This window comes from Heptranchias perlo, chromosome 19 (assembly GCF_035084215.1).
Source record: "Heptranchias perlo isolate sHepPer1 chromosome 19, sHepPer1.hap1, whole genome shotgun sequence".
NCBI classification, from domain to species: domain Eukaryota; kingdom Metazoa; phylum Chordata; class Chondrichthyes; order Hexanchiformes; family Hexanchidae; genus Heptranchias; species Heptranchias perlo.
Genome location: NC_090343.1, coordinates 41,109,038 through 41,122,002, shown reverse-complemented (window position 1 = coordinate 41,122,002; position 12,965 = coordinate 41,109,038). Strand labels below are relative to the sequence as shown.

Below are 12,965 nucleotides of genomic sequence, written 5' to 3'. Positions count from 1 at the left end.
AACTATCTGGTACGAACTTTTTCACCATTCTAATGTCTCATGATTCTTTCAATGACCTCCTGGGTTTCTGTAAGTTATCTTTCTCAGAGATGCTGAACTTCACCCCCCTTTAACATCCACCCTCTTGCTAAGATGCTTGACGCAATGTGAGCCAGTATTGTTTATACTTGTTTCAAATCAAATTGTTACAGTAGTAACATTATTATTTAAAGTATAGAAGTTTCTTTTGGTTTTGTGGTTACGTTCTGTATTAGTTGTGTCCCTTTAAAAAGGGGGTACTTTTGTTTGGTTTTCGGGTTTGCGACACTAGGTCAACCCAGTGTCACCTTATTGGTTATTTCAGATAAGAAAATAATATTCCAAAAGCAAAATACTGCGGATATTGGAAGTCTGAAATAAAAACAGAAAATGCTGGGGAAACTCTGCAAATCAGGCAACAACTGTGCAGATTGCGTGCACGCACACTTGGCCTAACCCCCTCCTTGGCGCGTTTATTATTCTTTGCAATGTTGTACATGCGCAGTCAACACACGCCCTCGCTCCGCCCCTTTATAAATTCCAGCGCATGCGTAGACAGAACAGCTGAGACCAACGTCCCGCTTGCAGGCATGCGCAGTTGGGCGGCTATGTCTAAGGACGCATGCGCGAAAGAAGCCGCTGGTTACCTCAGAGGGGCAAGTGTGGCGGAGAGCTCAGCCGTAGCCGTTTGGGAGACAAGACGCGCCGCTCGTACAGCAGTCAGACCGGGGTTGGCAATTAGCTTCGCGTTGGACAACGGTAAGGGATCTGCGGGCATTTTCTGACGCGCTCGCGGTGCGAGCTGATAGCCGCTTTGGCCGTTAAAGTGAAAGCAGCAGCCGCCGCCTCTTAATGGCTGCCGGATTCCCTTTCTCTGCACAAAGGGCCGCTCACTCAACATGGCGGACACAAAGGAAGCTGTTGAGGGGCTGTGAGCCTCTGTAAACGAGACGGTAGTTGGGGGGGGGAGAGAAGGGTGGCCTGGGTCGGGGTGCTGGAGCTCGGCTCCAGCAGTAACGACAGCGAGGGGCGGTCAGGCGGAGCGGCGCTTTCTGGGGAGGCGCTCGGAAGTTTTTTGGTTCGAAGGGAGGTGCCTCAAAATGGCGGACAGGATTGCCCGAGGGGAGAGGGGGCAGTTCCTTCAGGATCAGTGAATCGCCGCCTTCCAGCTCGTCCTTTCACCTGCGCGCACACGCACACACACACACTTATATTTGGGGGAAGGGACAGTCACTTAAGTTTTATTAACGACTGAATAAAATGATTTTGAAAGCCGGATGTTTCCGAGCCCTGAATTCCGCACCAATTCGCTACACCTCCATTCCTTCGGCATTTGTCCTGAATCTTCACCCAAACCGAGTTCCTTCAGGATAGTTTCTAGCCCATCCACTCTCCCACATTCACACACTCTTGGTTCACTGCACAACAGTGACATTTTACAAATTTTGTTTTTCCATCGTGTTTCCTCTAAATTTTAAAAAAAAATAGACGGAATGGAGCAAAACACCGTCAGCAGAAGTCTGACCGATTCGGGTCAGGTTTGGTCTCCAGTGGCGGGGACAAGGTGGGCATTGCTCACACGGTTGTGTACTTGGGCATTTTACTGTCTCTCACCCGCCGTTCAGAGACTCAAGGTCGACCGTAGCACTGACCGGAACAACGTTTGTTGGTCTTAACCTTTTCTATCCGTCCAACGTTTTAAATGGTATTTCGACTTACCCCCCTCTCCCCTTTTACTTCCTCCCCCCTCCTCTTTCATTAAAGCCTTTGTAACCGCTCTTGTCTGTGGCTTATTTGAAAATACTTCATGGTTGGCGACCGACCGTATAAGGAGAGCGCGCACGCGCGGTTCGCCGATACCGTTGGCGCGATTTTCTCCTGCGAGTGCAGTGGGGCTGGAGATGCGCATGCGCCGACAGGGTGCTGGTTGATCCTCACTTTAGGTGCGTGCGCAGTTCGGCGAGGCGTCTGAATGCGCTTGCGTGGAATGAACTGGTCATTCCGCTCGTGCCGAGAGACTGCACATGAAGTAGCTCGGGGGAGAGCAGCGGTACCTCCGAGGTACCAAGGGTAAGGAGTCTGGAGAAGGGGTACATGGTGTTAGGATTTCCCAGTCGGAACTCATACCCACTTGAACCGTTGAAATGAAAGTCGCCTCTTAATGGCTGTCGGATCCCTCCTTAACATGGCGGACACAAAGAGGAGGAGGGCGGCGGGGGGGTGGCCGCGAGTCGCTTGTGAGCGTTGGCAGACGGGACTCCCGAGTTTCGCCGTGGTGGCAACTCGAGTATAGCGGCTGAGAAAATAGCGAGCGAAGAAAGAAGAAGGGGCATGTTGTGGAGAGACGCCCAGAATCTACAGATTGAATGGTTTTTAAAATGGCGGTCAAGTTTTCGCGCTCCCCTGGAAAAAGGGGGGTGGGAAGAGAGGAAAACTTCCGTTCAGCACGTTTTTTTCGGATCTTAGAGCGTCGTTTTTGCATTAAAATTATTTCTGCATATTATTAAATGACCTGTTAATACATTTAGTATTGTCTCTACTTTCTCCATAATTCAACACTTAAGTAAATGCAAGAATCTTTTTGCGTCATTTGTCGAAATTTACCGTTACTTACACAGCAGTAGGTTGCTACAACTAAAAATTGTAACTGTCGTTCTGAATTGCTATTTCAAACGTTTTATATGCAAACCATTCACATCGATTTTCTACATATACCGATACTTTAATCGATTGATTTCGCTACCTTGCAATTCTGAACTTTGCAAAGATACCTTCTCAGCTATGCATTTCCCAATAAAGCATCTTCATGTTGTATGCGTTTTCTATTCTACCCCCACTGTTGAAAAGATATTTGTTTAGAGCTCAACAAGTTCATGGTTAAATGTTTTACTTTTAAACTAAACTACAACCATACACTTAATCGACAAGTTCCAGATTCATTGTAGTAGGCTTTGTTTATTGCCAGCTTTATCTTTTCACAAGTGATACTCATGAAGGGCACTGATTTGGAATAAAACTTAAAATGTTGCAAGGCTCCTTGTATTTCAAGAACCCATGGCCTTATTGTCAACACTTAAATTCAGTCAATTTTAAGAAATCATGGTGTAGATTTTTAGACGGTACTATAACTTGAGTCACTACTTTTTAATTTAAAACTTGTTTTGGAGTACATATATACAGAATAAGTATCGTGACTGGTTTAGACCTTGTGATCGTTAATATTTATAAGGGATTGCTTGTAAAGAAATGGAATTTAAGGGAATGTCACTATACTTAGTTAAGATGCTGTAATGGGTAATAACAAAAGGGCTCAAAAGCTGATGGTGCCTTATGATTTGTCTCTTAAATGTTTAGCCCTGTGGTGGCAAAACTGGGGTAACTTCGTGAGTGGGTGCATACAGATTATTGTTTTTTCACTAAAGGAAATGACGAGATATTTGAAGTCTAGTAATCTTCTGGTGCCATTCATATCTATCCAATTGTAGCCAGAGAATCACCTGCAATTTCTTCTCTTCCTGCACTGTCCCCCAAGGATCTATCCTTGGCTCCCTCCCATTTCTCATTTGCATTCTGCCCCTTGGCAACACCCAAAAACATGTCAAGTTCCAGGTCTATGCTGACCATGTCCCAGCTCTACATCACCACCACCACCTCTCACGACCCCTACACTACCTCTTGTTTGTCATGCTGCTTGTCTGACATCCAGCATTGGATTAGCAGAAATTTCCTCTCAATTAAATATTTGGAAGACCAAAGCCATTGTCTTCAGTCCCTGCCACAAACTCCGTTCTCTAGCCACTGATTCCATCCCTCTCCTGGCCATTGTCTAGTTCAGCCTCAGACTATTTGCAACCTTGGAGTCATAATTGAGCTGAGCTTCCGACCCCACATCCCCCATCACCATGACTGCCTACTCCACCTCGGTAACGTCGCCTGTCTTCTCTCCTGCCTTAGCTCACCTGCTGAAACTCTCATCTGTGCTATTACCTGTAGGCTTGATTATTCAAATGCTCCCCTGGCTGGCCTCCCACCTTGCATCCTCTGTAAACCTAAGCTCATCCAAAACTCTGCTTCCTGTATTCTAACTTGCACCAAGTCCAGTTCGCCCATTGCCGCTGTGCTTGCTGACCTACATTGGCTCCTGGTCTGGCAATGCCTCAATTTAAAAATTCTCATCACTCCTCATCATTCCCTCCATGCCAACCATATCTCTGTAACCTACTAACCCTCCGAGTTCTTTGCGCTCCTTCAATTCTGGCCTCTTGTGTATCCCTGATTTTTGTTGCTCCACAGTTGGCGGCTGTGTCTTTAGCTGCCTAGGCCCTGAGCTTTGGAATTCTTTTCCTAATCCTCTCTATCTCTCAAGACTCTCCTCAAAACCTACCTCTTTGGTCCCCTGTCCTAATATCTTGTTACGTGGATCGGTGCCCAATTTTGTTTGGTAATGCTCCTGCAAAGCTCCTTGGGATGTTTTACTATGTTAAAAGTGCTATATAAATGCAAGTTGAAGTTGAATACCCTTTTTTGGGGAAAGTCAATTAGCAGATTGTTGAGGTCTGGAAAATAAATCTTCTGTGACATTGTTTCTAAAATTGCTGTATAGTTGTCTGTCACTGATATTGGGCACCTGAGCTCTATTGAAGCAAATGAATATATATTGTGTATATAAATTTTTTTTTAGTCAATTGATCTGCGCAGCGAGTTATGATCTGGAATGCAATGCCTGAAAGGGTGGTGGAAACAGATTTAGTAGTAACTTTCAAAAGGGAATTGGATAAGTACTTGAAGGGGGGGGGGAATAAGCTATGCGGAAAGAGCAGGGGAGTGTGACTAATTGGATAGCTCTTTCAAAGAGCCCGCACAGGCACGATGGGCTGCTTGGCCTCCTGTGCTGTACCATATTATGATTGTACTTGCCAACAGCATGCTTGTGCCCATTCATTGAATTACCTAGAAATTTACAGCACAAACTTGCCTTTTGGCGTAACTAGTTTATCCCGGTATTTATGCTCCAAGAGCCTCCTCCCACCTTACTTCATCTCACCTATCAACATCCCTTTATTCCTTTCTCTCATGTACTTATCCAGCTTCCCCTTAAATGCATCTATGCTATTCGCCTCATCCACTCCATGTGGTAGCGGATTCCACATTCTCACCATTCTGCGTAAAGAAGTTTCTTTTAAATTCCTTTTTGGATTTATTAGTGACTTCTCTACATCTACCCTATCGAACCCCTTCATGATCTTGAATACCTCAATCAAATTATCTTTGTCGTCTTTTCTAGAAGCCCCAGCCTGTTTAGTTTTTCCTGTTACTTGTTTCAATTCACTTGCTTCAATAACCAGCTGTTTCCTTTAAGTAGATGTGACTGTTGTATTCCATCCAGTTAAGGGCAGTTATTAAGACAAAAATTGTACCTACTATGCTGGCCTTCATTTAGGGTAAATGATTTGTGGTGTGGAGTTAAACATATTGTTAAAGGCGTCAAAAATTGAACCAATGTCCTGGGAGGTAAACATCAGATGTAATGCTCATCTTGATTCTTTGGAATTTGAGGTTACTCTAGTTATTTCTCTTCACCACCCTTCTCCCCCCAACCCCAGTTTTAGCTCAACTGATTTTACAGTAATTGGTCTTTGTCTAGTATTTTGGATGAGTTTAGTGGGATGTGATAAAAACCAAATCCATGGCTCATTATCTTGAGTCACAATAGTGATTAATGAAAGGACCACAGCACCTTTATTGGCTGCTGTATTACTTAAGTGCTGCAAATTAAGATATTTTCAACTTAATGGTTGCTTTCTTTGAGAGCACTGTTAAAACTATCTCCATATGTAGCTCTTCCTGATTTTTATATTGGTATATCTAGCATCAATCTCCCCGTTGAGGCCAAATAAAAACAATTTCATGTGTGTCCAAATATCCTATAGACTACAGGCAGGAATGCAATGGTCTCAATTTACAGGCCTATCTGTGAATGTAATGTGGGCAGATGTTGTAATATGACATTTGTCTACATAATTCACTGCATTTCAAAAATAATTCCTTGCAAAATGCCATTTATAAAGTACTATATAAATGCAAGGGTTGTGACACTGGAGATTAACAGAAGCGTGCAAATGCACTGAATCAGCTTGCCATGTTCACTAGAGCAGAAGAGGATTTAGTTAATTTGATGGCGGATTGCAAGATTCACTTAGGCCTGCTCGACTACCTGTTCTCTCGAGGTTGGATGGTTGAGGAATGTTGTCAGTTGCATTCCATCAAGGTGAATATGTCTTAAATGCTGTTTTCACCTCACATCATGGACTAACTAGAAAAAGTGGTGGGAAATCTTTTCACTATTGTGTTCTTTAGCCAGCCATTGGGAGATGCATAAGGGTTGATTTTTAATCCTTTCCTGAAAGTCTGGTGAGCAGAATCTGGGTGGGATGTCAGTTCTCTAGTGCTTTACAGTAAAACATAAATTAGAGGCTTAAAATCTTTTGAGGAGTGGAAGGTGAGATGTTTATGTAGCAATGATCCTGGCTGTTAACCAGTTTTAGTCAATTTCAATACAGTGTCGTTTATTGTTATCCCTTACATGGGGCACATGGATTTAATACATGTGAACTCATTCAAAAGTTTTCTTCACCCAGTCCATCTATCTTCCACTGCATTTTCATTTAAATTGAACAGCATTCTGGTTTAGATGGTGGGAACTGTATCCTGTAAAACATCCATTGTCAATTTGAGCAATGTATTAGGTGAGTATAAGTATATTTAAGGTAAATTATTTTTATGGAACTAGGTTCTGGATTTATTTGTGCCAACTGCCTGGAATGTGTTCTGTTGAAGGTGAGGTACCAGTCCATGAGTACAAATTGCTTCGTAAGTATGCTGTTGCTAATATATATCCTCCTTTTGCCATTTCCTCGTGTAAAACCTACAGTAATCAGCAACTTCAAGTGTGTTGTAGCAATTTCTGCGTCCTTAATCGGAATTAATACCACAACACTCACTTTTTAAAGTAGGTAGAATGGTGACATCTAACAATCTTTCTGGCAACACTGCAGTTCTTGTCTTCACTTTCAAACCATGGTGTGTAAAATGTGGCTTTCTAACAATCTTTAGAATAACAATCTAAGATACTGTTAGGATGTGGATTTTTCTTGGTATTGTTTTATGTAGAACTTAGTACCAGCAAACTCTTGCTCCGTTTCAGAAATGGACAATGATTAAGACTCGACCACACTGATATTTGAATTACAATAACTAACTTATTAAATTGCTTCATGTTCTGTCTTTCTAAATTAATTTGGTAACTTAGCTATTTGGAATAGTTGGCCTTTGATCAGTTTTTTTGCATCCCTGTCAATCTGATTTTTCAGAAAAATAATGGGAGCTAGGTGGAAAATATAAACAGTATATAACAGTGTTTCTGCTCATAATATGGAGGACTCTACCTTGTATTAAATGAAAGCTATTTTCTGGTTGCCACGGAACTGATGTCTTTTTCTATAAAATATTTCTTAAGGTCAAAAATTTAAAACTTAAGCCGTATGATGTTCTAGGGATTTTTGTCAGCCACCTACTGACTCTGCACAATGAATTGCGAAGAACATAATTTTGCATTTTTCTTAACTTGAATGTGGTAGCCCTAAATATCTGGTGAAAGTCTCACCTAATTTTTGAAGTTAACTTGCAGGACACTTTTTGATAACGACTTCCCCTCAAACTTTCGTAATCTAATGCAAATGGCAATTTTCTCTTTTTTGTTTCACGTGGTAAAGCACCGGTTTGGATTCTAAATGATGTCCCGGAGAAGAAGCAGAAGCCCGTCCCGAGAACGTAGAATGCGTGGTGACCGCGGTGCAAGTAACAAGACTGACAGCGCCGATCCTCGAGATCTTGAGAGGCGCATTTTTGTTGGAAATTTGCCCACCGACTCCATGGTGAGGAAGGATTTGGAAGATATGTTCCTTAAATACGGCAAGATAAATGGTTAGTATCTGGAAGCATTAGACTTTCCAACTGAATCCAGTACTTGATTTTAATGTCCTACCTGTTACTACTTGAAAGGTATGTTACCACAATTTCAGAATTGAACTGTGATATCTTCACCGGGCTGTTCAGTGCCTTTTGTTGACTACTTTGCTCCTAAGTTAGTAACATTTTCAGTTAGAAAACACCAAGATGAGGGAAAGTTCTGACCCAATAGTTTGTTCTTGATTGGGTGGAGCAGTTAGCTAAAACGGTTTGAAGCATTGGTTTGTCCACCTTTGCGGACTGCGCAGCTCTGAATTCCCATTGCCCGTAATGGAAATTCCTAAAACTTGAGAAGGGAGGGGGTTTAAACAATTTTTTTTAAAAAAAAGGTGAGTTTGGTTCTTTGATGTTCAGCCACATTTGTACAATACTATAATATGCATGAGTAGATGGCATGCCAAAAGTGCATTTTCAAACTGATGTTTGAGAACCTTATGGATATGCTGAGGAGAAGACCAAGGTTTTTGGGGGTGGGGGGATGTGTGGAGGGGAGGCACTGAAACTTGCAAATGGACTGCTGTACTCGTTCGAGAGAGTTTTTCACCAATTCATGGCACAGGTTGTTGACCCACTTTCTGCTATGAAGCCTGCTAACAATGTGACCATACACATACACATGCACAGAGTCATTGGAATTCTGAAGAATTTTGATCTTTATACTTTTCTCACCAGTAAAAGCCAGAGTACCATATTGGAACTAAAGTGCTGCTTTGAAAAGGTTTTGTTCACCTTTATCCTCCATGTACATCAGGTTCTGGCTTATTGTCCAACTTGAAAATTCACATTCTGGTGTCACTTTTTAAATTAGTTCTGTCTGTTTCAATTCTACAATAGTCAAGTCTTATCCCTGTTTTGAGTTGCAACTTGGAACCCATCGTCAGCTTAAGTTGAGTTTTGATATTATTCTACTTGAGAACTTCCCTCCGTGATAGGTGGTCACCTGTGATGTCTTTGTCATCCATTGCCATGATTTTGAAGATTTGAACCTGTTGTTATTGAGCATGTCAAAATCAGCAATGCTGTAAAACCTTCTGACAAAAGATGATTTCACTTATTGCAACTCTGATTTATCAGAAGTGAATCTTTGTAGGACAGCGCTCTAGGTCAAAGAACAACTTCAGACATTTTAAAGTTCTTCCATTTTTGAGTGCTGGGAAATAAAGCTTTTTCAAAAAAAAACATTGCAGTTTGTTGGATCTGTTCATGTGCCTGTAGGAAAGAACTGATCTTCTGCCTCTGGTTGCTCTTTGGGAAGAGGGGGTGTCTAGGAAGAGTTTGATTCTAGGTACCAAGCCTGATGAAAATATTTAAGTGCAGATGGAGAATGTGTTCACTTTGTGCTACCAGAAATAGAGCCTGCTGCTTCGGTGTGAATTTCATTTGCTGCAGTTGGTTTTTTCAGAGATCATTGTCTGTTGTAATCGGGTGGAATTGTGGCACCTGATTGGCTTTAAATTGAATATTCAGGTTGACCAAGACCTTTTTCGAATGATCCTTTCAACTGGTCAGTCTCATACCTTGCTACCATAGACAAAATTGAGTTGTTCAATTCATTGCTCAAGTAGTCTTCAACTTGTTTGTGTCTTAATTCAGGACATCTATGTCCTCTGGGATGCTCTTCCATCATATATTTAATGTGTAGTCATTTGAACCCCTATTGGTCACTAAGAAGCCCTCTTGGATGCCTTTTTTTGTGGACTAATATCTTTTGAATTAAAATCCTGTGATCCAAACAAGTACAAACTGAAATGATAAGCAGGTGCTCCCAGAGTACCGTACAAATAAATGCTACATTCTAATAGACTGGATAAAGTATTTCCATCCTGCCCATGTTTACTTACTACTCCGACTGCGACAACATTTCCGTGGGTGAGTCACGTGGTTAGCTATACAGGAATTGAGTTTCTACTTGAATTTAGTGACCTGGACAAGTGAATTGAAATCCGATCTAGTTTTCTGCTCCTAATCACTGTCCAGTGATCACTGATGGAAAGTTCTTGTATGGGCACAAATTAAGACCAGGAACTGACTTTGGCTGTGATTCCCTGCATCGCATAGCAAGCTGATGCTTGCTGACTAGGCTCATATGCAGATATGTTCTCACCTGGTTGAGGTTCAGGAGGATTTCTGTGCAAGAATTGGCCACATTTGAGGGGAGAAACTGGGGATAGCCTGTAATCTCAAGCTTGTACAGAATAAAATTGAGCTTTTTACATCCAAACTAGTTCTGTTCTAAGATTTGCCTAAGCTACGGGATAACGTTATATCTTAGGAAAATGAACTTGTTTGCACCCTGATCCTTTTAGGACAGGTCTAATAGAATTAACCAGTGCCTTTTTGAGAGAGGATGGCTTGAGTGGGTTACTGATGTATGTGAAGAATAAGTCGATTCATGTGAATAGGATATTTTGTATATCTGTATGGGTGGAGAGAAAGGAAATGCTGGGAATGTATTGTCTTTTCAATTTTCATATCTAGGCCCCTACTCAACTCGATTGAACAATGCTAGGTATATAATGTCCGAAGATGTATTGGCTTAATGTCTTGAGTGGGGGTAGGTTTCAAGATGCTTGGGAGACTGCAGCTAGCCTCTCCCAAATGCCTTTTAATCAATTAGTTCTCACACTTGAAGTGCGATAAGTTGTCAATTATCCTGCAAGCTTGGATCACTTCTGAGGACCTGTTGGTCAAATATTTCCAGAAAGGAATTATGACATTCAGTATCACAGCCCCCTACAGACAAATGTTTAACTTGATCAAATGGATTTATTGGCAAATTGCCATATGAGTGCCGGAGGCTGGTTTGCTGTTTTGCAGCATAGAAGTTTGATTTTTGAGGGCTATCTCACCTTCAACGATGAAAATGGTGGAAGGGGTATAGGTGAGAAGAGTGATTTTCGGGGGTGCGGGGGGTTTCAGTTATATCTTTGAGTCTTGATGTCTGCAGTAGTTTGCAATTGGAAACCTCAATTTTGGGATTGAGGTGGTTGGAACAGACTTCTTTGAAAATTGCATACCTAATGCACAAGCTCTTCAGACCTCCCCTTGATATGATCCACTACAAAGGGAACTTGATGTGGGCAGTGTCAATGACATTAGACCCAGTAGGTGTGAAAGTGCCTGTGCCTGTGCCGGTGGAGGAAGCTTGTTTATCCAATGCAAGTGCATTCCTTGGGCTGCAAGTTCAGACAAAATATGCAATTGCCTTCCATGCAATTAATGCCTCTGAAAAAGCAACTTGGACTAGCAGGTGCAGGTGCACGTAGCAAGCATCCTGTTACCTGTCCATGTAGCCATGTTAGATAAGTTAACCTAGTAACTGAGGATGATTAGCCATTTTAAGTTTGACTTGGAATTATGACAATTAATTTCAAATAGCTTTAACTTTTGATCTTTTAAAATTTTTAAACATTGTTTAATTTTGTTAGCTGTCCATAAACCAAACTATTGCAGTCACTTCTAGTGACTCGTTTACTTTCGAGTAGCAAAACTGAAATTCTGTTCACATGCCAGCAGTGAGTCATTTTTTTCTGCTGTGTCCACCCAATTTCAAATTCATGCTAAAATTTGGTGTGTGTGTATATACATATATTTCTGTTTACTGATTTTTAGCTACTGAATGTAGAATCCTTGATGTATTGAGGAAAATAGTTTTTTTTTGTAAGTTGACTGGCACATCAATGACCACAGGAGATGATTGTAACTAGGGCTGATGTCTGATTTTGTTCCTGGCCCCAGAGACTTGGAGAAGCTCCAAACATAGTTAGTAAAGGGCATATAATGGATTTCCTGGCATATGCTGTAGTATTGCTAGCTCAATAGTCAACTCTGGAATTTGAACTTCTACCCCAGTCCATCACCGGCATCTCCACATCATCACTAATGAAGGGCAGAGTCAATCTGTCAGGATGAAGGAGAGTTAGTGACAGGAGAAATGATGAGGCTTCACCATGAATGTTATCTACTTTTTTGAATTGTGGGTAGCATTAATCTTCTGTACTAATGTTGAATTGTGGGTGGCAAATGCTCTTTTCCACCTACATAATATTGGGGGGGGGTTTCAGTTTTACTTGTAGCGTAGTGACGGTCTGTCATATCTCCAACGTTGACTGAAATCATCTGCACCGTGTTGTTTCCTTGGACATCAAAGCAAGACCTGGGTATTCTATGTAATGTGCAAGACCAGGGTACAGTATTCATTGCTAGGCTTTTTACAGTGGTGAAATTACCAACTATGACCAGTAGCACCATGCTTTCTTGATGCCTACATTGGTACAGTTTTTCAAACTATCTTCACTTGGTTTTCCCTCCACAGATTAGGATTATGGTTTCCAACCCAAGGAACTGAAAGAGAATTTGCTGTTCTTTGTATAGAGATTTGTGGGCAACATTAGTCAATCTTCCTGGACAATTGATTTCAAACCAATTCTGTCTGCAGGTAGAATCGTGTAAATTTATGACACTGAATTGATGAAGCACGATCATTTAATTTGAAATGACATTTGCAAACTGGTGAATGGGCAAATGGTATATAGATCTATTCATTTGTTGCCACATTGTATATGGGCAATCTAAAGCCACTAGTCCACACAAGATTGTTTTTTTTCCTCTGTCCTATACAATGCTGCCTTTTATAGCTTTTATTTAACCAAGAATTTTACTACTTTGATGCAAGAGCATGAAACTGCTGTAATGTCTAATTTTAGCACGTAGGCACTGTGTTCTGTAAATCAGTAGAATTACTTCTGTCTATAAAATTTGGTTATATAAGGGTGATTATTTGATTTGATTACCTTTCCATCATTCTATCTACTTCACATGCAAGTGGAATTCAGGTTCTACTACTGTAGCCATGTACCAGAAATCATTCTTCTCACTCCTGAATGAGACTTTGGATACAGCAGACTGGGCAAGGTCAC

The 12,965-nt window shown here is 41.5% G+C and overlaps 1 protein-coding gene across 5 annotated transcripts in view; it reads left to right on the top strand.

Moving 5' to 3' along the window:
* The first annotated feature begins 594 nt into the window (after positions 1 to 594).
* The window catches only part of LOC137335320 (nuclear receptor coactivator 5-like), a 42,150-nt gene continuing 29,779 nt past the window's right edge, over positions 595 to 12,965 (top strand). Inside the window, exons 1-2 of one of the 5 annotated variants that reach the window (XM_068000634.1) lie at positions 667 to 777; positions 7,791 to 8,001. In XM_068000634.1, coding sequence (XP_067856735.1) covers positions 7,809 to 8,001 — 193 coding nt within the window. In that variant the 5' untranslated portion in view covers positions 667 to 777; positions 7,791 to 7,808. Of the gene's footprint in view, positions 778 to 1,994; positions 2,089 to 6,817; positions 6,889 to 7,790; positions 8,002 to 12,965 lie in introns of those variants that run through there. The other 4 variants (XM_068000637.1, XM_068000635.1, XM_068000636.1 and 1 more) reach the window with 4 other exon arrangements.